Source organism: Chiloscyllium punctatum, chromosome 27 (genome assembly GCF_047496795.1).
Source record: "Chiloscyllium punctatum isolate Juve2018m chromosome 27, sChiPun1.3, whole genome shotgun sequence".
NCBI lineage: Eukaryota > Metazoa > Chordata > Chondrichthyes > Orectolobiformes > Hemiscylliidae > Chiloscyllium > Chiloscyllium punctatum.
This window is the reverse complement of record NC_092765.1, coordinates 7,410,355-7,432,384: the sequence shown is the minus strand read 5'-3', so window position 1 is coordinate 7,432,384 and position 22,030 is coordinate 7,410,355. Positions and strand designations below refer to the sequence as shown.

At 42.2% G+C, this 22,030-nt stretch overlaps 2 protein-coding genes across 5 annotated transcripts in view; one reads left to right on the top strand and one right to left on the bottom strand.

Moving 5' to 3' along the window:
* taf12 (TAF12 RNA polymerase II, TATA box binding protein (TBP)-associated factor) overlaps positions 1-6,705 on the top strand; it is a 44,748-nt gene extending 38,043 nt beyond the window's left edge. For all 4 annotated transcript variants that reach the window (XM_072547995.1, XM_072547994.1, XM_072547992.1 and 1 more), the window contains 3 exons: positions 3,485-3,599; positions 4,905-4,993; positions 6,287-6,705. In XM_072547995.1, the coding sequence (XP_072404096.1) occupies positions 3,485-3,599; positions 4,905-4,993; positions 6,287-6,322 (240 nt within the window). In that variant the 3' untranslated portion in view covers positions 6,323-6,705. The remainder of the gene's footprint in view (positions 1-3,484; positions 3,600-4,904; positions 4,994-6,286) is intronic.
* A 4,450-nt stretch (positions 6,706-11,155) lies between these two features.
* Positions 11,156-21,161, bottom strand: LOC140453279 (ras-related protein Rab-39A-like). Its single transcript, XM_072547838.1, has 2 exons — positions 20,832-21,161; positions 11,156-12,235 (listed from the first exon to the last, which is right to left on the bottom strand). The coding sequence occupies exons 1-2, from the start codon at positions 21,098-21,100 to the stop codon at positions 11,914-11,916; spliced, it is 591 nt and encodes a 196-aa protein (XP_072403939.1). The 5' UTR covers positions 21,101-21,161; the 3' UTR covers positions 11,156-11,913.
* Positions 21,162-22,030: the final 869 nt, after the last annotated feature.

The window sequence follows — 22,030 nt, the reverse complement described above, 5'->3', positions numbered from 1 at the left end:
TTTTTTTAGAAACACACTCACTCCTTCAGTCTTGATTTCATGCTTACACTGCTAGTCTTCATTTTCATCTAGATTTCTCAGTCTATAATTGTAAGAATTGCCATTTAACTTCAGTCCTTTTACACCGAGTCTTCACTCTTTCAAACCAGCAATCCTTTCATCATGTGATACATTTGAATGGGGGGGTGGGGAGGTGTAGAGGATGGTATGGGTGTGGTGATAGAAAATATATAAAGGTTCATTCAGTGGCTCACTTTGTGCTGCTGAGCCACCTAGACCAAGCAGGTCCAAGTCTGTGTTCTTAGCAGCCAGAAAGTACATTAGCTTCCATTTCTGGACTATCCAAAAGCCCCTGCTGGAAATAAGTGTATTTCCAATGGATGAGAAGAATGATCAAGCTTTGCTGTAGAGTCTGGTGTGGTCAAACAGGTTAGTGACTCTGTAGAATCACTCAAGTAAGATATCAGAACATTGCCAATATTCATAAAATTGCCTTGACTTCACCTTTTGTATTAAATTGAAAACCTTTAATGAAACAGAATTAATGTTTTGAGTCTTTCTTCAGAGGAACAATTGTGGTTGGAGGCCAGAATAGGACTGGAACAAGAAATGTTCCATGTATCTCAAGAGACAGGCATAACTGGGGCCCATATGGGTATCCAAAGCCACCCCTTTGATTTCAAAGTCAGAGCAGTTAAAAGAGAAGTTGTTCAAAGTGAGGACAAACTAGGCCAGGTGGGGGAGGATGGTGAGGAGTGGGCATGGTTCAGGCCTATTTTTCCAGGAAAAAGCAGAGGGTCCTGAGACCATCCTGATGGAGGATGGGTATGTAAGAGATTGCATATCCATGGTAAAGAGGAGGCGGCTGGAGCCCACAAACGCGAAATTCTGAAACTGGCATAAAGTGTAGGATGAATTGCAAATGTAATGGGAAGGGACTGGGCAAAGGGAGTTGAGGAAGCAGTAGATGAGTTCTGTGGACTGGGAGCAGGCAGAAACAATGGGTCTGCCCGGGCAATGCTGTTTGTAGATTTTTGGTAGAAGCAGACTGTGCAGGGTTGGGGGTATCTATGAGTTTAGAGGCAGCGTTGGGGGGGATCACCAGATGAAATGAGATTATTGATCATTGTGGAAGTGTCTGACAGCAGGTTCCCATTGCCCTTTGCAATGTAGAGGCCATGAGGGTCACTGGACTTAAAACATTAACTCTATTTCTCTCTCAGCGATTCTGCCAGACCTGCTAGTTTCTCCAGCACTTTGTTTTTGTATCGAATTCACCTGCTTTGATTTATATTTCCTGCTCAGTCCTTACTCTCTTTATTTCACAATGCTTTGGTCTGATTTGGCTAAGGAGATGCATAGTGACATCACTTTATCCATCTCTTGTTTCCAGAAACCTGCTATGGAAAGCATCATTGACAGTAAACTGGCAAGGAAACTTCTCCATCTGTTTAAGGATAGTGAAGCGGGAAGGGCTGCAATTGAGGTGGAAGGTCATTTATCGTACTGAATGGTGGAGAAGGCTTAAGGTCTCTGGGGTATTCTCCAGCTTCTAGAGAGCGAGTTGTTTCTTAAAAGTTCCAATTCTCCTGCCCCACTTAAAACTTGTCCAATCAGAAATCTATCCAATAATAACTTGCATATATGCAGCAGCTTTAACATAATGAAATGTCTCTGTGCTTGAGGAGACCTATTGATTTACACAAACCTTTTTTTTAATCTATGGAATGAGCATGGAGAAGTACTTTTTCCTTTAAGTTTAACAGCAAACAAAATTCAATATACTGTAGTCCTGCCTGGATATAGTTTTAATACTGTTTAAAGGGGTAGAATTTCTACGGAGAGCTGTACCTACAAAGTTTAAAAAAAAATCACATGACACCAGGTTATAGTCCAACAGGTTTATTTGAAAGTACTTTCAAATAAACCTGTTGGACTATAACCTGGTGTCATGTGATTTTTAACTTTGTCCACCCTAGTCCAACACCAGTACCTCCACATCATGATGACAAAGTAAAGCCAGCTTGTTTTGTCTGAAGTTAGTCATTTAAAATAGATTAGAATAAGGTGAGAATGGGCATGGGTCTAGAATCTATTATGCACTCCCACTGAAGCCATTATGCATTATGTTTGACAAAGAACTGTGAAATTTGAACTCTAAGTTGCAATACAATATATAATTGGAGTGTGTTCCACAAAATGGAGTGGGAATGAATTGAGAGCTGTTTAGGCAGGCCAAGAGCTGCATGTCTATTGTTTGTCAATCATTTGGAATTGAGTTTGTTGAAATGGGCCTGGATTTAAGTAAAAGGAAAATACAGTGGATGCTGGAAGTTTTAAACAAACCCCAAGAGTGTTGGAGAGATTCAGCAGGTCTGCTGGCTTCTATAGATAGAGAAACAGTTAATATTTCGAGTCCTTTAATACTTCAGAATTCAGTACTTGTAAGACTCTGTGATTAGATAAGACTTGATCTGTAAACCTTATATTACAGATTCTAAGTTTAGTTGTGCTAAGAATTAGTGGATTGTCCTCTTGTTTTTAGACAAAATAAAAGTGAAATGACTTTTATGTGAAGTTAATCTGCTAATGCAATCGGAGGCCATCAAATTACATCTCGACGTTGTTGCCTCTTTCTGCCCTTCCTCAAATTTCCCTGATCCTGAAAGTGTTGTCCATATTTTTAATACCTTCATACCCAATATTCTCAATAAAAAGAGAAACTGCATGGAGAAATTCAGCAGATTTGGCAACATCTGTGGAGAGGCAGAGAAAAAAAAACATTTTGAGTGCTGTTGGACGTTGGACTATAAACATTGTGTTTTTCTCTGTCCGTCAATGCTGCCAGACCTGAGTTTATCCAGAATTTTCTCTGTTTCAGATTTCCAGCATCCGCTATATTTGTTACTAATCCAACTATTTTAATGCTCTCCTAGCAGCCTTGGAACTTACACCCTGCAAAATCTTGAAACTTTTTCCTGGATTCTAATCTGCACCAGGTCTGTCCAATACATTGTCTGTGTGTTTGCTGATCTACCAACACCCACATTTTAAAATATTAGTTTGAATTTAAAGTTTTTATTGCAATCTCTTCAAAACTTCGCTCTTCCCTCTCCTTGTAATGTCCACATCCTATAGATGCTGCATGTTTGTATATCCTTCAAATATTTGGCAGTTCCGAAGAGGTCATATTGCACTTGAAACTTTGTTTCTCTGTCCACAGATTCTGCCAGACGTCCTGAGTTTCTCCAGCACTTTGGTTTTAATATATATCTAAAGTCGCAATCATATGTGATTCATACGTGATAATGGTTTCATTGTGTACCGTGTTTGATTTGGACACGAGCAATATTTCAGAGTGTGATATCATAATATTTATGAAATATCTGTAATTGCATGGCATCTTTAGCTAAGGACCGTACATTCCAGCTTCTATTATATAGAATGCTCTAATCAAAAGTGATTTTTGTTCTCCCACCTGCAGATGCTTTTGCAGATTGCTGATGATTTTATTGAAAGTGTAGTGAGTGCTGCATGTCAACTAGCACGTCACCGCAAGTCAAACACACTGGAAGTAAAGGATGTTCAGTTGCATCTTGGTATGTTTTGAATAAACATTTCTAATCTTGATACTTTATAAAACACCACCCTGAAAATAAACTTCAAACAGAGATAATTAGAATTGCAAGTAAATACAAAACTCTTCCATTTTTATAGTGCCTTTTGTGACCTGTCAACATGCCAAAACATTTTAGAGCCGATTATAACAGTGACTACATTTAAATGTATTTAATGTAGGAAACAGTAGCCAATTTACACACCACATAATCCCAAAAACACTATTAAGACCCAAATAATCTGTTTTTATTTTGTAGTGATTGTGGAATAAATATTGGCCAGGACCCCAGTAATTATGTATAAGTGCTTATTTAAAGCTAGTAACCATTCAGCGAGAGTCTGATAAGAAGCTGTTGTATTTTGCAGCAGTAAGGCATTGCATCTGTGAATTTATCAAGTTGTAATAATATCTGATAATGTTTACCAGTTTATGGAAAAACCATGAGTTAAGGCTTCCTCAAATCAGTGAAGAGTTTTATCTCTGGTACTTTGGCAGTTTCTTTCCCTAAAGGAAGATGGTGAACCAGATGGGCTTTTCCAACAACCAGCAGTGAATTCATGGTGATTAGACTTGTAATTCCAGATTTTTATTGAATTCAGATTCCGCCGTCTGCCATCGGAGGATTCATACCCAGGTCCCCTGAACTTAACCTGGGTCTCTAGATTAATAGGATTGTGTAGATTAGGTGCATTAGTGAAGGGTAAATGTAGGATAGTAGGGGATTGTGTCTGAGTGGGTTACTCTTTGAAGGGACAGTGTGGACTTGTTGGACTGAAGGGCCTGTTTCCACACTAGGGATTCTATGAAAATGCATGACCTCACTTAACTATATTAACATTGTCTCCAGAGAAGATTATGAAGATGTAATGTAGGAGTCAAGAGCTTTGAGCTGAAAGCGGAATGCTCTGTTTCTCATCTGAATTTGAAACCTGATCTGAAGTTTTTCTATAATTCTGTGACCTACAGCAATGTGATCTCATCAACAAGAAACCAAAAGCTGTTTGGGATAGTCTTCAGAGGGTCAGTGTGGAACCGATGGGCTAAATGACCTGCTTCCACACTGTAGAGATTCTGAGTCTGAAGTTTCTCCTCTTCTAGTTAACAATTATAAAGAGAAGCAAACTAATTCTGGTGATGAAATAAGACATTGACACCTCTGGTCTGGCTTGTGGTGTAGTCAGGTTTGATTTCCAGTGCACTGCTTCCACCAGAGTTGTTAGCGAATCTTATTCTCAGAGACACTAAAAAATTGGTATGGAAATATATCTACTTTTGTTTTGCACAGAACGCCAGTGGAACATGTGGATACCAGGATTTGGTTCAGATGAAATTAGGCCGTATAAGAAGGCCTGCACAACAGAAGCTCACAAACAGGTTAGAAGTTTGGCTTCTTCAAAATGTATTTTAATACGGTGTGAAAATTTTACTTTTCTGCAGTAATTATTATTAGCCGATAACATAGTGACACTTGGATCACTTCTTAATCAGGTAGGCAGACCATATTGCTTTCTAGCTTTGAGAAATCGGATTTTTTGAGGAAACCTTTCTCTACTTGGCGGGTGATCAAACTGTGAACTTGTCTACCACAACGCTGTGGAGCCCAGGGCACTGAGTACAGTCAAGAAAGATTTGATTTTCTTTTTTAAGATAGTGAAAGGCATTGAGGGGAATGGAGAGAATACGGGAAGATGGCGTTTTGAATCCCACTATCGATCTAGGTTCTGTAATCCTTCCACACCAAGTCATCAATTGTGATGTCAATCAAATGACTAACAGGAGTTAATATTAAAGACTTGTGCTCTATCTAGAGCTGGATTCTCACTAGGTTGGAGTCATGCCTAGCAGAAAGGAAGAGGGTTGCTGGAAGTCAATTATCCGAGTCTCTGAGGAGTGCCTCAAATAATGTCCGAAGCCCAAACATTTTCATCTGTTTCATCAATAATCTCCCCTCCATCCTTATTTCTGATCTTAAAATTGGACAGTCATCAGCAAACATGTCCGCCATTTGTCACCGCTCTGTTACTGATGCTGTCTTTGGTCGATTTGCAGCAGGAGCTGGATAACATCCAGGCTTGGGCTGATAATTGGCAAGTGGCAAGTGACATTCATACCATGGAACTGCCAGGCAATGACCATCTCCAACGAAGAAATTAACAATTGCCCCTTGGCACTGCCATTGTTGTACTTCTCCTTCCTTCCTTCCTTCCTTCCTCTGTGCCCACACCAGCCTAGTAGAGAGAGATAAACATGGCCAGACTGCAACTTGTATTTCTTTCGGTGGAGCAGCCCCTCAATGTTTTGGGGTGAATGGGGGCATTAATACATTTCATTAAATGATTGGTTTACACAACTGAAATTCTGTTGGACTGCTGCTTTTGCCTATCCTCTGTTCTTTGAGAAAGTACGAATTTTACACTTAATATTTTGTGATGTTTCTAAAGTGCATGAGTCAAACATTATGCCTTTCGTTTCACTGTAGGTACCTTTTAATGCTTATTACCTCAATGGTCTGGCTTAACAAATTCATTCTTTATCTCTCTCTGCTTTCTCTCATTTTATCCGTATAGATTGCATACCCAGGTCATATTTATTGTTCTAGACTCATCTTTTCAAAAAAGAATTGCATATGAAATCCTTGTATGACCATGTGACTTTTTTTTTACACAGAGAATGGCACTGATACGTAAAACAACCAAAAAGTAAAGCATGGCTGAACAGACCATTTCTACAACAAAGTTATGAACGTTACAAAACATTCTCAGGCTTATCCTCAATTTCTGTTGAGGAACCTGCAGTGGATGACTGTATTTGGTTTTTTTGTGAAAATGAACTGAGATAGCTTTGTATTGGTACCAACATATTGTACCAAAAATGTTTGGTACTTGATGATCCTTCTTGAAAACAATATACAAGGACTTGTACAAAGTGGATGGTGTGTGTATGAAACAGTGATGTTTCTTTGTTGATTAATGGTAGCGTGTTAAATTGAGACTTTCCTTTGGTGGAGTGTTAAGTAGTTGGTTTTCATATCTTTGTATAGAGGTAATGTTGACCATTTTTGCCAATAAAATATTACTCAACTTGAATGTGAATGTATTTAATTGCAATCTATACGTTTTGAGCCATCTTTGCTGAAAAATACAATTAGATTTATCTGCTATATTTAAAAGGAAATGTAGTGCAAAAGGAAGGATGGCTTATTAAAACTATACAAGGCACTACATAGGCCACAATTGAAATGCTTTGAACAATTTTGGTCTCCTTCATCAATGGAAAGATATACTGGCATGGAGAAAGACCAGAGAACGTTCACTAGACTAATATAGGGAGGGACTGCCCTATGAGGATAGGATAAGTAGGTTGGGCTAGTAGAGTCATAGAGATGTACAGCATGGAAACAGACCATTCGGTCCAGCCCGTCCATGCCGACCAAATATCCCAACCCAAGCTAGTCCCACCGTAGGGTCCTAGGGTGTGTTGCTGAACAAAGAGACCTTGGAGTGCAGGTTCTTAGCTCCTTGAAAGTGGAGTCGCAGGTAGGTAGGATAGTGAAGGAGTTTGGTATGCTTTCGTTTGTTGGTCAGAGTATTGAGTACAGGAGTTGGGAGGTCATGTTGCGGCTATACAGGACATTGGTTAGGCCACTGTTGGAATATTGTGTCCTCATTGGAGTTTAGAAGAATGAGGGACAAACTTATTGAAACACAACGATTAGAGAACTTGACAGGATAGCTGTGGAGAGATTATTTTCCCTAATGGGAGAGTCTAGGACCAGAGGATATAATCTCAAAATAGGGCATTGTAAATTTTAAATAGAGATAGAGAAATTTCTTTCCTTGTGGTATTGAATCTGTGAAATTCTTTACTGCAGAGGACTGTCAAGATTGGGTATTAAGAATGTTCAAAGCTGAGATACTGATTTCTAATCAGTAAGGGAACCAAGGTTATGGGGAAAAGGCAGGACAGTGGAGTGGAAGGTTATAAGATCAGCCGTGAACTCGTTGAATGGCATGATTGACTCTGGGCTGAATAACCTACCTCTCCTCTGTTTTATGGTCTTATAGTGCACTTCTGCCATTTTATATATAGATGTAAAAATGTGTCTCTTGACTAAATGCACCGTCCCTGTACGGCATTGTATAATACACTCCATTCTAGCTCTGACGTAGAGCTCATTTACTTGTGGTTAATTACGTAGGTTAAATGACTATCAGTCTTAACAGATCTCCACCATCATTAAACGTTTGCCTTTGTACTGCCAGTTTAAAATCATTGTCGAGTGTGGTGCTAGAAAAGCAAAGCAGGTCAGGCACATCTGAGGAATCATTCTTGATGAAGGGCTTTTGTCCGAAACATCAAATTTCCTGCTCCTTGGAATCTGCCTGACCTGCTGTGCTTTTCCAGCACCACACTCTCGACTCTAATCTCCAGCATCTGCAGTCCTCACTTTCGCCTAGTTTTAAATCAGTCCCTATCACAAACTGACTTCAGGGTGACAAAATGTCAATAGTTTCATTTATTAACCAAAGTAACAATTGTGTGTAAAGGATGGTAATGACTTGAGCTGTGAACTCAAAATCTAGACTCAGTGCAACTTAGTTTTATGAGCAACTTCAAGTCTTGGGAAATATTTAATTAGTTTTACTATTATGTGCCAATCATTATTCTACAATGGCAAAGTTTGGATTTTCTCGTACTGAATTAACCTAACACATTGCTGCTGTAAAAAGACTGAGATGCTCCATTAACTTCTCTTCAAGATTAGACAACTACAATTTTATATTCTAAATTTTGCACCAGTTCTTTGCACAATTCCCATGGAGACTGACATGGAGGGAAGGCCTTATGAGGAAAGGCTTAAGGGACTTGATGCTGTTTTTGTTAGCAAGAAGGTTGAGAGTTGACTTAATTGGGACATACAAGATAATCAGAGGGTTAGATAGGGTGGAGTGCGAGAGCTTCCTTCCTCGGATGGTGATGGCTAGGAGAAGGCGACATAATTTTAAATTGAGGAGTGATAGACATGGGACAGATGTCAGAGGTAGTTTCTTTACTCAGTAGTAGGGGTGTGGAATGCACTGCCAGCAGCAGTACCTGTAATAGACTTGCCAACTTTAGGGCATTTAAATGGCCATTGGATAAACATATGGATGAAAATGGAATAGTGTAGGATAGATGGACTTCAGATTAATTCCACAGGTTGGTCCAACATAGAGGGCTGAAGGGCCTGTATTTGCGCTGTAATGTTCTGTGTTCGATGATAACTTATCTTCATTTGAAGTTAAGAGAAATGATTCCTAACATTGAAATTCATTTTAAGATGAAAACTAAAATCAAGCCAGATCAAATATTAACTGGCAACTGAATGTGACTTTTTAAAGTTTGATGCAACTAACCAGCACAACTGAAATTTGTCTTATGAAACACGCCCTTGACTCTACAGAATAAGTAGCATTAAGGGAACAATCCCTGCCATACCCAGTTCTCAAGTTACTATTTACTGTGACCACGGTTTTGATATCTTTCTCTAAATTCAATTCTTCAGTAGAAATCCCTCAACCCTCATGTTGGTCAATAAATTCGGGTCAACTCAGTGAGATTTGTGTCCCTTGAATCAATAAAAACCAATAGGCAGCATTGTGGATAGTGCCGAAGGTTATTGTGGGTTACAGAGAGACGTAAATAAGATGCAAAGCTAGGCTGAGAAGTGGAAAATGGAGTTTGATGTGAAAAAGTGTGAGGTTGTTCACTTAAGTAGTAAAAGGAATGCAGAGTACTGAGCTAGTGGTAAAATTCTTGGCAGTGTAGATGAACAGAGATCTCAGTGTCCAGGTGCATAAATCTTGGTTGATAGGGTTGTTAAGGCATGTGGCATGCTGGCATTTATTGGTAGGGGCATTGTGTTTCGGAGCCACAAGGTCATGCTTCAGCTGTACAAGACACTGGTAAGGCCGCACCTGGAGTATTGTGTACTGTTCCAGTCACCGCATTATAGGAAGGATGTGGAAACTTTGGAAAGGATTCAGAGGAGATTTACTGGGATGTTGCTGGTATGGAAGGAATGTCTTTCAAGGAAAACAGGGAAAGGAGGCAGTTTTCATTGGAGAGAAGGAGGTTGAGAGATGATTTAATTGAGATGTACATGATAATCAGAGGGTTAGATAGGGTGGACAGTGAGAGCCTTTTTCTTCAGATGGTGAAGGCTAACACAAGGGGACATAGCTTTAAATTGAGAAGTGATGGATTTAGGACAGATATCAGGGGTAGTTTCTTCACTAAGTAGTAGGGGTGTGGAACAGCCTACCTGCAACAGTAGTAGACTCGCCGATGTTAAGGGCATTTAAATGGGCTTTGGACATACATATGGATAATAATGGAACGGTGTAGGTTAGATGGGCATCAGATTAATTTAGCAGGTCAGCATAACATTTGAGGGCCAAAGGGTCTGTACTGTGCTGTAACGTTTTATGTTTTATATTAGTTTTTGACCTTACCTTGGGGAAATGATCCTTGCTATTCACCTTATCCATGCCCCTCATGATATTACAAATCTCTACAACGTCACTCCTCAGCCTCCGACACTCCAGGAAAATAGCCCCAGTCTATTCAGCCTCTCCCTAAAACTCAAACCCTCCAACCCTGCCAACATCCTTGTGAATCTTTCCTGAACTCAAGTTTCACAATGTTAAAAATCACAACACCAGGTTATAGTTCAACAGTTTTATTTGCAAGCACTAGTTTTCCAGAGTGCTGCTCCTTCATCAGGTAGTGGTAGCTGTTGACAACAGCTACCTGATAAAGCAGCAGTGCTCCAAACGCAAGTGCTTCTAAATAAACCTGTTGGACTATGACCTGGTGTTGTCTGATTTTTAACTTTGTACACCCCAGTCCAATAATGGCTCCTCCACATCAAGGTTTCACAACATCATTCACGTAGCAGTTTTCCAATAATGGCCTAACCAATATGTTGTACAGACACAACATGAAGTCCCAACTCCTATACTCAATGCACTAATCAATAATGGCAAGCTTACCAAATGCCTTCTCCACTATCCTGTCTACCTGTGAGTCCACTTTTAAGGAACTGTGAACCTGTACTCCAAAATCTCTATGTTCAGCAACACCCCACAGGATCTTACCAAGTGTATAGGTCCTGCCCTGATTTGCCTTACCAAAATGTAGTACCTCATCTTTATCTAAATTAAACTCCATCTGTCACTCCTCGGTCCTCAGAAGGAACAGTGATCTATTTCCAAGTCAGGATGGTGATTGCCTTGGAGGGGAATCTTGCAGATGGTATTATTTCCATGTATTTGCTGCCCTTGTCCTCCTAGATGGTAGGGAGTTTGGGATGTGCTGTCATATTCTATTTTTAAAGGTTGAAGTTTATGCATTCTGTCCAAACTTATTATTAATATTCTTGTAATTTCTTACATTTAGTCACAACAGCAAATTAATTCTGGCTAGGCTGCCCAAAACACATTGGGATTTCTGAATAAATCTTTAAACAGAATCTGGATAACTAACATGGTTTATTTTATTTTAAGTCATTTTCAGAAGGCAATATAAAAACTATTAAATACAAAGATTTGCTTGCAGAGATCTTAAACATCATAAAGTTTCCACCTTAATGTGTATCATTTAAAATGTTTTTAAGACATGGATGGAATACAATGCTGATTAGTTAATAAGTATTAGGTTTATAATTGCTTATAAACCCAATAGATTTTCACAGCTTGAAGTCACTATTCTGACATTGTTTCAACTAAACACATAAAACTTTGGATTTAAAACCAATTAATCCTCACCCATCTTCCTGTAAAAGTTGAGAATTTATACTCTCTGTGCAGGGACCGAGACATGTAATGGCAACTGGTTGTAACTATCTGATGCTGCAGTTCTGCTGACATCAGTAAAGCACTTGCTGAACGGCATGACAATATCTTGGTACCATAGGACAATCTTATATTTACACAAACAAAAAGAAAACAACTACAAATGCAGCGGTACCATTGTACGCAAGGTCGCGGTCTTCACTCTGAAGTTATTCCTTGTTTATAAGGCATCATCCTCAAACTGTCCCTCATTCATTGGTCGAGTTTGCAAGTTGTTAGAAAGAAAGTGCCTTGTGTTGACCAAGGACATGATTTCCCTTTCGGGAAATATCTTTCACCCCAACTTAAAGTAGATTTGCTGCCAAAATTAACAATACCAACCAAAATGACATACCAGTTTTCAAAAATCAATTGGCAAAAAAGTTTGTTTAAAAATAAACAGCCATTGACTTTCACTTGTCACTCAGTTTTCACTGATTCAGCGATTGATGATGCCAGAGTGCGAAAGACCTCCTGTATGTTAGTGTCATCTTTGGCCGATGTCTCGATGTATCTCACCCCTAAATTCGCTGCTATCTGTTCAGCCTCCTCTTGAGAGATCTGCCTTTCAGCTGACAGATCACTCTTGTGGCCAACCAGGATGAAGATACACTTGCATTGCTCGAGCACAGTCCCACTTTCATCCAGCCAGTTTGTAAGGTAGTCAAGAGACTGGCGATTTGTTAAATCAAATACCAGCAGTCCACCAAGTATCATTTGGAGATGGGAATATGTGATGGTTCTGAAAGAGAATCACAAATAGCAGAAGTTTAATTCTTGGAGTGATGTCACACTAAGTACATTTTCCCAGCTAATAGCCCATGAATGCAATAAAGTAAAATAGAGTGGGTTCTCTGCCAAATGTGCCCCCTGCCTTCTACCAATTCCAAAAAATGTCCAGTACAACCTGAAACTGCAAAATCCATTCCACCATTTCTTGGACTTTTAGAACATATTTCAGGCAAACATTAAATCAGCTACCCAATTGTACAGCGTGGGAAATAGCCACTGCATCAGGCAAAATGGAAAACCTTTGAAGGTACAAATACTTTAGGTTTTGAAGTAACCATTTTTCACATGTTATGACAGTACCATAAGATACAATCAGACATAGGCCATTCAGCCCATCAAATCTGCTCCACTATTCAATGTCATCAGGACTGATCTGATCATCGTCAACTGCACTTTCCTGCCTTTACCCTTTATGGACCGGACCAGATCCCCTGAAAATATTTTAAAGGTGCATGCCTGGACCCTATCCTTCTCTTTTTTTTAAAGAAGGTAGATGTGAAGTGCATGTCCCAGATGTATTGCAAATGGTCAAACTACTCAACATTAAGCAAAAAAAAACACTGCTTAAACACAATAGTTAAAATACAACAAAAAAAAGAGGAATTTAGAATAACGACTATTGGAAACAACAGAATAATAGATACAGTAACTATTACTAATTAACTATTCCAGTATAGTTTCAGATGCCTTGAACACCATAGAGCTTTCACCTTTATGTACACCATTTAAATTTTTTTTTAAAAGACAGACAGAATACAATGCTGCCTAGTGAATAAGTTAAGCGTTAGATTTATAATTGCTTGTAACCAGAATAGATTTCACAGCTTGAAATCACTTTTCTGTCATTAGTGTTTTAACTAAACTCATAAAACTTTGGATTTGAAACCAATCTTTCCTCACCCATCATTCAGTATAAGTTTGTGTCACAGATAGAACCCAAAAGCAGAGAGAAACCCCAGCTTCTGGCTGTAAACGAGAGAGGGAAAAGATTGTTTCTACTTCAAGCCCACAACAGCAACTGCCTAAAGGTCAACCTAAACACTAAAACAAAAAAAGCCTGAACTGAGAGCGCTGGCTCCAGGCTGCTCCATTGTTCCAACTTCTTAAAAAATTCCAAGGCCTCACAAGTTATTTACTCTAAGGAATTTGGTAGACAGCTTTTCACCTCAGCCTTACAACCTCTCCAAAAAACAAAGCAGGATAAAATAACCTCAAAGCCACAGCATTGTCATATCCCCAAATCCCTAACTGATTAAAGATGTCTATTTCAGCCTTGACTATACTCAACAATCCAACCTCAACAGCCCTCTGCAGTAAAGGTTGGTGGGGTGGGGGGGGGTGTGGACCTGACGAAGGAGCTGCAGAGGGAACGGTCTTTACGGAAAGCAGATAGGGGTGGGGAGGGAAATATATCACTGGTGGTGGGGTCTGTTTGTAGTTTGCGGAAATAGTGGAGGATGATGCAATGTATACAGAGGTTGGTGGGGTGGAAGGGGAGGACCGAGGGGTTCTGTCCTTGTTGCAGTTGAAGGGGTGGGGTTCAAGGGCTGAGGTGCGGCATAGCATTTTTACAGGAGGCAGGGTGGGAGGAGGTGTAGTCCAGGTAGCTGTGGGAGTCAGTGGATTTGTAGAAGATGTCAGTGTTGAGTTGGTCACCGTTGATAGAGATGGGTGGGAGATCCCCTGAGGTGATAAAGTTGTGAGATCAAACCATCATCTGCCAGACTGTACACAACCTCATTACATCAGCAGTCTCCTACCCACAGCTTCCAACCTCAGTTCAGGAACCCTGCACCACCCAGTTCAACCACCTACCCAAGATCCACAAGCCTGACTAACCAGCTGACCCATTGTCTCAGCCGGCTCCTGTCCCACCGAACTCATCTCCACATACCTTGATACTGTCCTAATCCCCCCTGGTCCAGGAACTTCCCACATACATTCAGGACACCATCCACACCCTCCACCTCCTTCAAGACTTTTGTTAGCCTGGCCCCCAACACCTCATCTTCTCCATAAACATCCAGTCCTTGTACATCTCCATTCACCATGTCCAGGGCCTCCAAGCCCTCCTTTACTTCCTCTCCTGACATCCCCACCAGTACACTTCCACTAACACTCATTTGTTTGGCTGAACTGGTCCTCACCTCAATAATTTCTTTTGGATCCTCCCACTTCCACCAGATGAAAGGGGTAGCCATGGGCACCTGCATGGGCCCCAGCTATGCTGGTCTCTGTAGGTTACGTAGAACAGTCCATCTTCCATAGTTACGCTGGCACCATTCCCCATCTTTTCCTCTGCTACATTGATGACTGCATCAGCGCCACCTCATGCGCCTGCGAGGAGGTTGAACAGCTCATCAACTTCACCAGCACATTCTACCCCGATCCTAAATTTACCTGGACTGTCTCAGACACCTCCCTCCCCTTCCTGGCCCTCTCCATCTCCATCAATGGTGACTGACTCAACACTGGCATCTTCTACAAACCCACTGACTTGCAGAGCTACCTGGACTACACTTCCTCCCAGCCTGCCTCCTGTAAAAATGCTATCCCTTATTCCCAATTTCTCCACCTCCACCGCATCTGCTTCCAGGAGGACCAGTTCAACGATAAAATACATCAGACAGCTTCCTTCTTTAAAGATGGAAATTTCCCCTCCCAAGTGGTGGTTGATGCCATCCAGCGCATCTCATCCACTTTCTGCACCTCCGCCCTCAAATGCCAGCCCTCCCATTGCAACAAGGACAGAATTCCCTAGTCCTCACCTTCCACCCCACCAATGTCTGTATACATCACATCATCCTCCGCTATTTCTGACACTTACAAACGGACTCCACCACGAAAGATATATTTCCCTCCCCACCCCCTCCTGGCACCTTCCCCTGCCACCTCAGGAATTGCAAAACCTGCACTTACACCTCCCCCCTCACCTCCATCTAAGGCCCCAAAGGATCCTTCCATATCTATCAAAGTTTCACCTGCACTTCCACACATCAGTTACTGTATCCATTGCTTCCGATGTGGTCTCCTGTACATTGGGGAGACTGGATGCTTCCTCGCAGAGTGCTTCAGAGAACATCTCCAGGACACCCCCACCAACCAACCCCACTACCCCGTGGCCAAACACTTAAACTCCCCCTCCCACTCTGCCAAGGACATGCAGGTCCTGGGCTGCCTCCATCGCCACTCCCGAACCACCCAATGCCTGGAGGAAGAACACCTCAACTTCTGCCTTGGGACCCTCCAACCCAATGGTATCAATGTGAATTTCACCAGTTTCCTCATTTCCCCTCCCTCCACCTTATCCCAGTTCCAACCTTCCAACTCAGCACTGCCCGCATGACCTGTCCATCTTCCTTCCCACCTATCTTCTCCACTCCCCTCTCTGACCTATCACCATTACCCCCACCTCCATCTACCTATTGCACTGTCAGCTACCTTCCCCCCAGCCCCAACCCCCCCCCATTTATCTTTCCATCCCTTCAGCTCACAGCCTCATTCCTGATGAAGAGCCTTTACCCGAAATGTCGGCTCTCCTCGGATACTGCCTGACCCTCTGTGCTTTTCCAGCACCATCCCCTTGACTCCCTATTGAGAGGACTGCAGGATAATTGCTTTTGTTTCTGTAGACAAACTTACTGGGGTGGGCTATTGAAGCCCTAAAATACACCCAATATCGAAGAGTTTGTGATGACTGGAGGTGGTAGGGGGGTGGGGGGGTGGAAAGGGAGGAGGGGGAAGCATGCTGCTGAAGAGTAAAGAGCCTTCAGAAAGGTAGATGAAAAATGTGTTGACACCATAAAATCTCACTATTTGATGCTGCATTGTGTGCACAACTGAATTCACAGCTATAATTCAAAATATCCAGCTCCCTGGCAACATGACACACAAAAGCTGTTCTCAGTGAGAACTACAAACTAACTCACCTTTAATTAATGAGGGAAACCACATAAATAATGGCAGATTTCATGTCTCCAGTTCTTCAGTGATGTAACCCATCAGCTGCTATATGGTCCGACCATTCTCAACATTATTCTTTTAATTCAATACGGTCCCAACATTTTAAGTTTAAGAAATTTACTTCAGGATTATTACCAGTTTTTTGTATTGAGATGCCACCTTTTGCTAAATTAAAAATTAATTTCCTTGCTTTCTGGGGATGAAAGAGCTATGAAGACAGCCTTTGACCATATTTATAGGTTACATTCGATAGCTTCTTAAGTAAGAAGGGAGTCAAAGGTTGTGGGGTTTGACAGGAGTGTAGAGTTGACTCCACACCAGATCAGCCATGACTGATTACATTGATTACTGGATTAGTGGTGCTGGAAGAGCACAGCAGTTCAGGCAGCATCCAACGAGCAGCGAAATCAATGTTTCGGGCAAAAGCCCTTCATCAGGAATAAAGGCAGTGAGCCTGAAGCATGGAGAGATAAGCTAGAGGAGGGTGGGGGTGGGGAGAGAGTAGCATAGAGTACAATGGGTGAGTGGGGGAGGAGATGAAGGTGATAGGTCAAGGAGGAGAGGGTGGAGTGGATAGGTGGAAAAGAAGATAGGCAGGTCAGACAAGTCAAGGAGACAGTAACTGAGCTGGAAGTTTGAAACTAGGATGAGGTGGGGGAAGGGGAAATGAGGAAGCTGTTGAAGTCCACATTGATGCCCTGGGGTTGAAGTGTTCCGAGGCGGAAGATGAGGCGTTCTTCCTCCAGGCGTCTGATGGTGAGGGAGCGGCGGTGAAGGAGGCCCAGGACCTCCATGTCCTTGGCAGAGTGGGAGGGGGAGTTGAAATGTTGGACCACGGGGCGGTTTGGTTGATTGGTGCGGGTGTCTCGGAGATGTTCCCTAAAGCGTTCTGCTAGGAGGCGCCCAGTCTCCCCAATGTAGAGGAGACCACATTGGGAGCAACGGATACAATAAATGATATTGATGGATGTGCAGGTGAAACTTTGATGGATGTGGAAGGCTCCTTTAGGGCCTTGGATAGAGGTGAGGGAGGAGGTGTGGGCACAGGTTTTACAGTTCCTGCGGTGGCAGGGGAAAGTGCCAGAATGTGAGGGTGGGTCGTAGGGGGGTGTGGACCTGACCAGGTAGTCACGGAGGGAACGGTCTTTGCGGAAGGCGGAAAGGGGTGAGGAGGGAAATATATCCTGGTGGTGGGGTCTTTTTGGAGGTGGCGGAAATGTCGGTGGATGATTTGGTTGATGCGAAGGTTTGTAGGGTGGAAGGTGAGCACCAGGGGCGTTCTGTCCTTGTTACGGTTGGAGGGGTGGGGTCTGAGGGCGGAGGTGCGGGATGTGGACGAGATGCGTTGGAGGGCATCTTTAACCACGTGGGAAGGGAAATTGCGGTCTCTAAAGAAGGAGGCCATCTGGTGTGTCCTATGGTGGAACTGGTCCTCCTGGGAGCAGATACGGCGGAGGCGGAGAAATTGGGAATACGGGATGGCATTTTTGCAAGAGATAGGGTGGGAAGAGGTGTAATCCAGGTAACTATGGGAGTCAGTGGGTTTGTAAAAAATGTCAGTGTCAAGTCGGTCGTCACTAATGGAGATGGAGAGGTCCAGGAAGGGGAGGGAGGTGTCAGAGATAGTCCAGGTAAATTTAAGGTCAGGGTGGAATGTGTTGGTGAAGTTGATGAATCGCTCAACCTCCTCGCGGGAGTACGAGGTGGCGCCAATGCAATCATCAATGTAGCGGAGGAAGAGGTGGGGAGTGGTGCCGGTGTAATTACGGAAGATCAACTGTTCTACATAGCCAACAAAGAGACAGGCATAGCTGGGGCCCATACGTGTGCCCATGGCTACGCTTTTGGTCTGGAGGAAGTGGGAGGATTCAAAGGAGAAATTGTTAAGGGTGAGGACCAGTTCGGCCAAACGAATGAGTGTCAGTGGAAGGGTACTGTTGGGGACGTCTGGAGAGGAAAGAACGGAGGGCTTGGAGGCCCTGGTCATGGCGAATGGAGGTGTAGAGGGATTGGATATCCATAGTGAAGATAAGGCATTGGGGGCCAGGGAAACTGAAGTCTTGGAGGAGGTGGAGGGCGTGGGTGGTGTCTCGAACGTATGTGGGGAGTTCCTGGATAGGGGGGATAGGACAGTGTCAAGGTAGGTAGAGATGAGTTCAGTGGGGCAGGAGCATGCTGAGACAATGGGTCGGCCAGGGTGGTCAGGCTTGTGGATCTTGGGAAGGAGGTAGAACCGGGCAGTGCGGGGTTCCCGGACTATGAGGTTGGAAGCTGTGGGTGGGAGATCTCCTGAGGTGATGAGGTTCTGTATGGTCTGGGAGATGATGGTTTGGTGATGGGGGGTGGGGTCATGGTCGAGGGAGCAGTAGGAAGAGGTGTCCTCGAGTTGGCGTTTGGCTTCAGCGGTGTAGAGGTCAGTGCGCCAGACTACCACTGCGCCCCCTTTATCCGCTGGCTTGATGGTGAGGTTTGGATTGGAGCACATGGCAGTGCAGGCTCAAGGAGCTAAAAGGTCTGTTCTTGCTTCCCATTAGTATATCTGCACATAAAACTTACTTATATTCTCAAACATGAATTATGAAATTTATATGTGCAAACTAAAAAATTGATATATGAATAAAGTTACTACATTTAAATGCTTTCAATCTCATGCTTCCGATTGTTAATCTGACTTTTACAAATTGTCTCAGATTCACACACCTGAAAAAGTGAAGACCAAAAGCATAAACCATACCAACAACTACAACGTGTTGTATTTCTGTAGCACCTTTAATTTGGATGCAAGACCTCAACCTGAGCGATAAGTCTTCTCCAAACTCGCTAACACCTTTAATCTACTAAAACTTCCCAAAGTACATCATTGTAGTGTTATTACAAGAAAATTTGACACCGAACCTCATATGACATTATTAAAGCCAATGACCAAAGGAGATAGATTTTAAGAAGAACCTGAAAGAGGAAAGCGAAGTAGAGAGATGGAAAGGTGTAGAAATGGAATTCCAGAGTGTGGTAGCTATGTAACTGAAGGCGACACGAATGATGGCATGGCTAAAATTAGAAGAGCACTGAGATCTCAGAGGAGTTGGAGCAGGTAACAGAGATGAGGAGGGTTCAGGCCATAGTAGAATTCAAAAACAAGGAGAAAATCCTGTGGAGCCTTTGAGGTTATTAATTTCAGTTTGCCATCATTAGGCTTTTGGACGAATTGTATGTTATTTCTATAGCTATTCAAATAACACACACTGAAGAAAATGGTTTTATTCACGTTTCTTCAGTCTTTTGTGAGATGGGTGTTACTGATAAGGCTAGCTTTGAACTGAATGACTTGCTAGACTGTGGCAGTTCAGAGTCAACCCCATGACTGTGGGTCTGGAGTGGCATGGAGGCCAGACCAGGTAAGGATGGCAGATTTCCTTCCCTAAAGGACAGTGGTGAAGCAGATGGGTTTTTATAGTAACTGATGATAGTTCCATGGCCACCATTACTGGGACTGGCTTGTTCCCTTTTATATTCCAGATTTATTAATTGAATTCAAATTCTAGAAACTGCCCTGGTGGGATTTGAACCCATGTTCCAAGTGAAATTTGCCTGGGTTTATGGATTACAGGTCCAATGTTATTACGACTTCACTACTACCTCACCAAACTAACACTGAGATCACTCAATTCAAGGATTTTCAGAGTGCCCTTCAGAAAGAAAGCCTTGGAAAGCACAGAGATTAAATGAACAAGTTTCAAATAATCTCACTCCCTTCAGAGACCAAAGTAAACAAAATGCCCATCCTACTCATGGTACACCCCTCCTCTCTTTCCTCATACCCCTGACCTTCTGCTGAACCCAAGGGAAGTCCCACACCCAAAACAACCAACAGGAACCAGTAAACCTCTTTCATCAGATGATATCTTTATCTCTCTGCTTTCACAGCCATCAAAAGAATTTACCATGGAATGTAAAGCTTGTTAAAGAGTGTCCCTAAGTTTAAGGATTTGAGTCTGGCTCACAATTGAGAAAGGTCTATCCAAACAAAGAGATGAACAGCTTGCATTAACTTGCAGAACGTGGCTTTATAACATGCAGCTTCTCACAAAGAAAATAGAGTGAAATGTTAACCCCTATCCACTTACAAGGAGTTAAGATCAGACTCAGTAGTGTTGTATACTACAAATTTAAAAAAGTAGAGCATCTAGGTATTTGACATTTTTTCAATTGTCAGTGAGAAAGTGGTTGTTGAAGGGAAAGATTGAAACTTCAGGAAGAACTGTTGATGTAAACTAAACAACAATGAAAATGGACTTTGGGTCAGATCCAGCATTCTGCCAATAGAGAAGCATCATTATTTGTAAGTCAAGCATCATTAGATCAGATTCTAAACTTGACATTAAGCAAAGTCATCATTCAGATTTCACTCAGCACAGATTTCAGCAACACTAACAGAAACATTAGATCAAGTGCAATAAAACTGGTTTAACCAACTGAAGTTCCAGCCATTCACTGTTTTAACTATTATGGTAAATAAGATTGGAAGATAAAAACATCATCTCCACAAACAATTAAAGAAGACTACAAATAAAACTTGTGCAAACCTGTGTTCCCTTTCTCCTGCTGTATCCCAGAGTTGTAGTTTCACTCTGACTGTCGGTGTGGTTTCCAGAATATGAATGTAATAATCCACACCAATGGTTTTCTGGAGGTCTTCTCTAAATGTTCCTTCAGTTAAACGGAGCACAATGGATGTTTTGCCCACAGTAGAATCACCCACTAAAACAACACGAAATTGCCAAAAGTACTTTTTGAGACTCTTTCGCCTGACTCGATTTGACAGTCCAGGCTGAACTGAGCAGCTCTGACCCATGACTGTTAAATAAGGCTGCAGGATTGCTGAACTCAGTAAAAACAGTCACCAGAATGAACCATTTCACTGAATCACTTCCCCCTCCCCCATTATCCCTCCCTTTATAAATTCCACAGTTGGCTTGTTGATGTAATTATCCAATGATTTGTAGCAGTCATGTCTCAGCCCCAATCATTGCACAGAAGGGGCTGTCTAATATGCACCAAAACTATGAGGTGATTGGCTACAAAATGAATACATTGTGAAGTTTGGCAGCCAATAGTAGAATGGGATTTTTTGGAATAACACAAGGTTTGGCAAGGGTGATAAACTCAAAAATCAAATCTGTGTTACCCTTTTTTCTCAGAGCTCATCCTAAATCACAGAAAAAATTTGGCTAGTTTGGCTATTGATTTCAACTTTTCTCATTGGAGGGAGCCTGTTCAAAGGTTTCTTTAATAATTTTGATTTTGATTTGATTTATTATTGTCACATTGTACCTAGGTACAGTGAAAAGTTTTGTTTTGTGTGCAGTATGGGCAGATCATACTATGCAAAGTGCATTAGGGTAACAGACCAGAGCACTACTGCCTCACAGCGCCAGGGATCCGGGTTCAACTCCAGCCTCAGGTGACTGTCTGTGTGGAGTTTGCACATTCTCCCTGTGTCTGCATGGGTTTCTTCCGGGTGCTCCGGTTTCCTCCCACAGTCCAAACATATGCAGGTCAGGTGAGTTGGTCATGCTAAATTGCCCATAGAGTTAGGTGCATTAGTAAGGGGAAATGGGTCCGGGTTGGTTACTCTTCGGAGGGTCGGTGTAGACTGGTTGGGCCGAAGGGCCTGTTTCCACACTGTAGGAAATCTAATGTAATATTATGGCTGCAAAGAAGGTGCACAAAGAACGAGATCAACATTAGCTTCCCAGCTTTTACAAAATTTTGCTTTTTATTT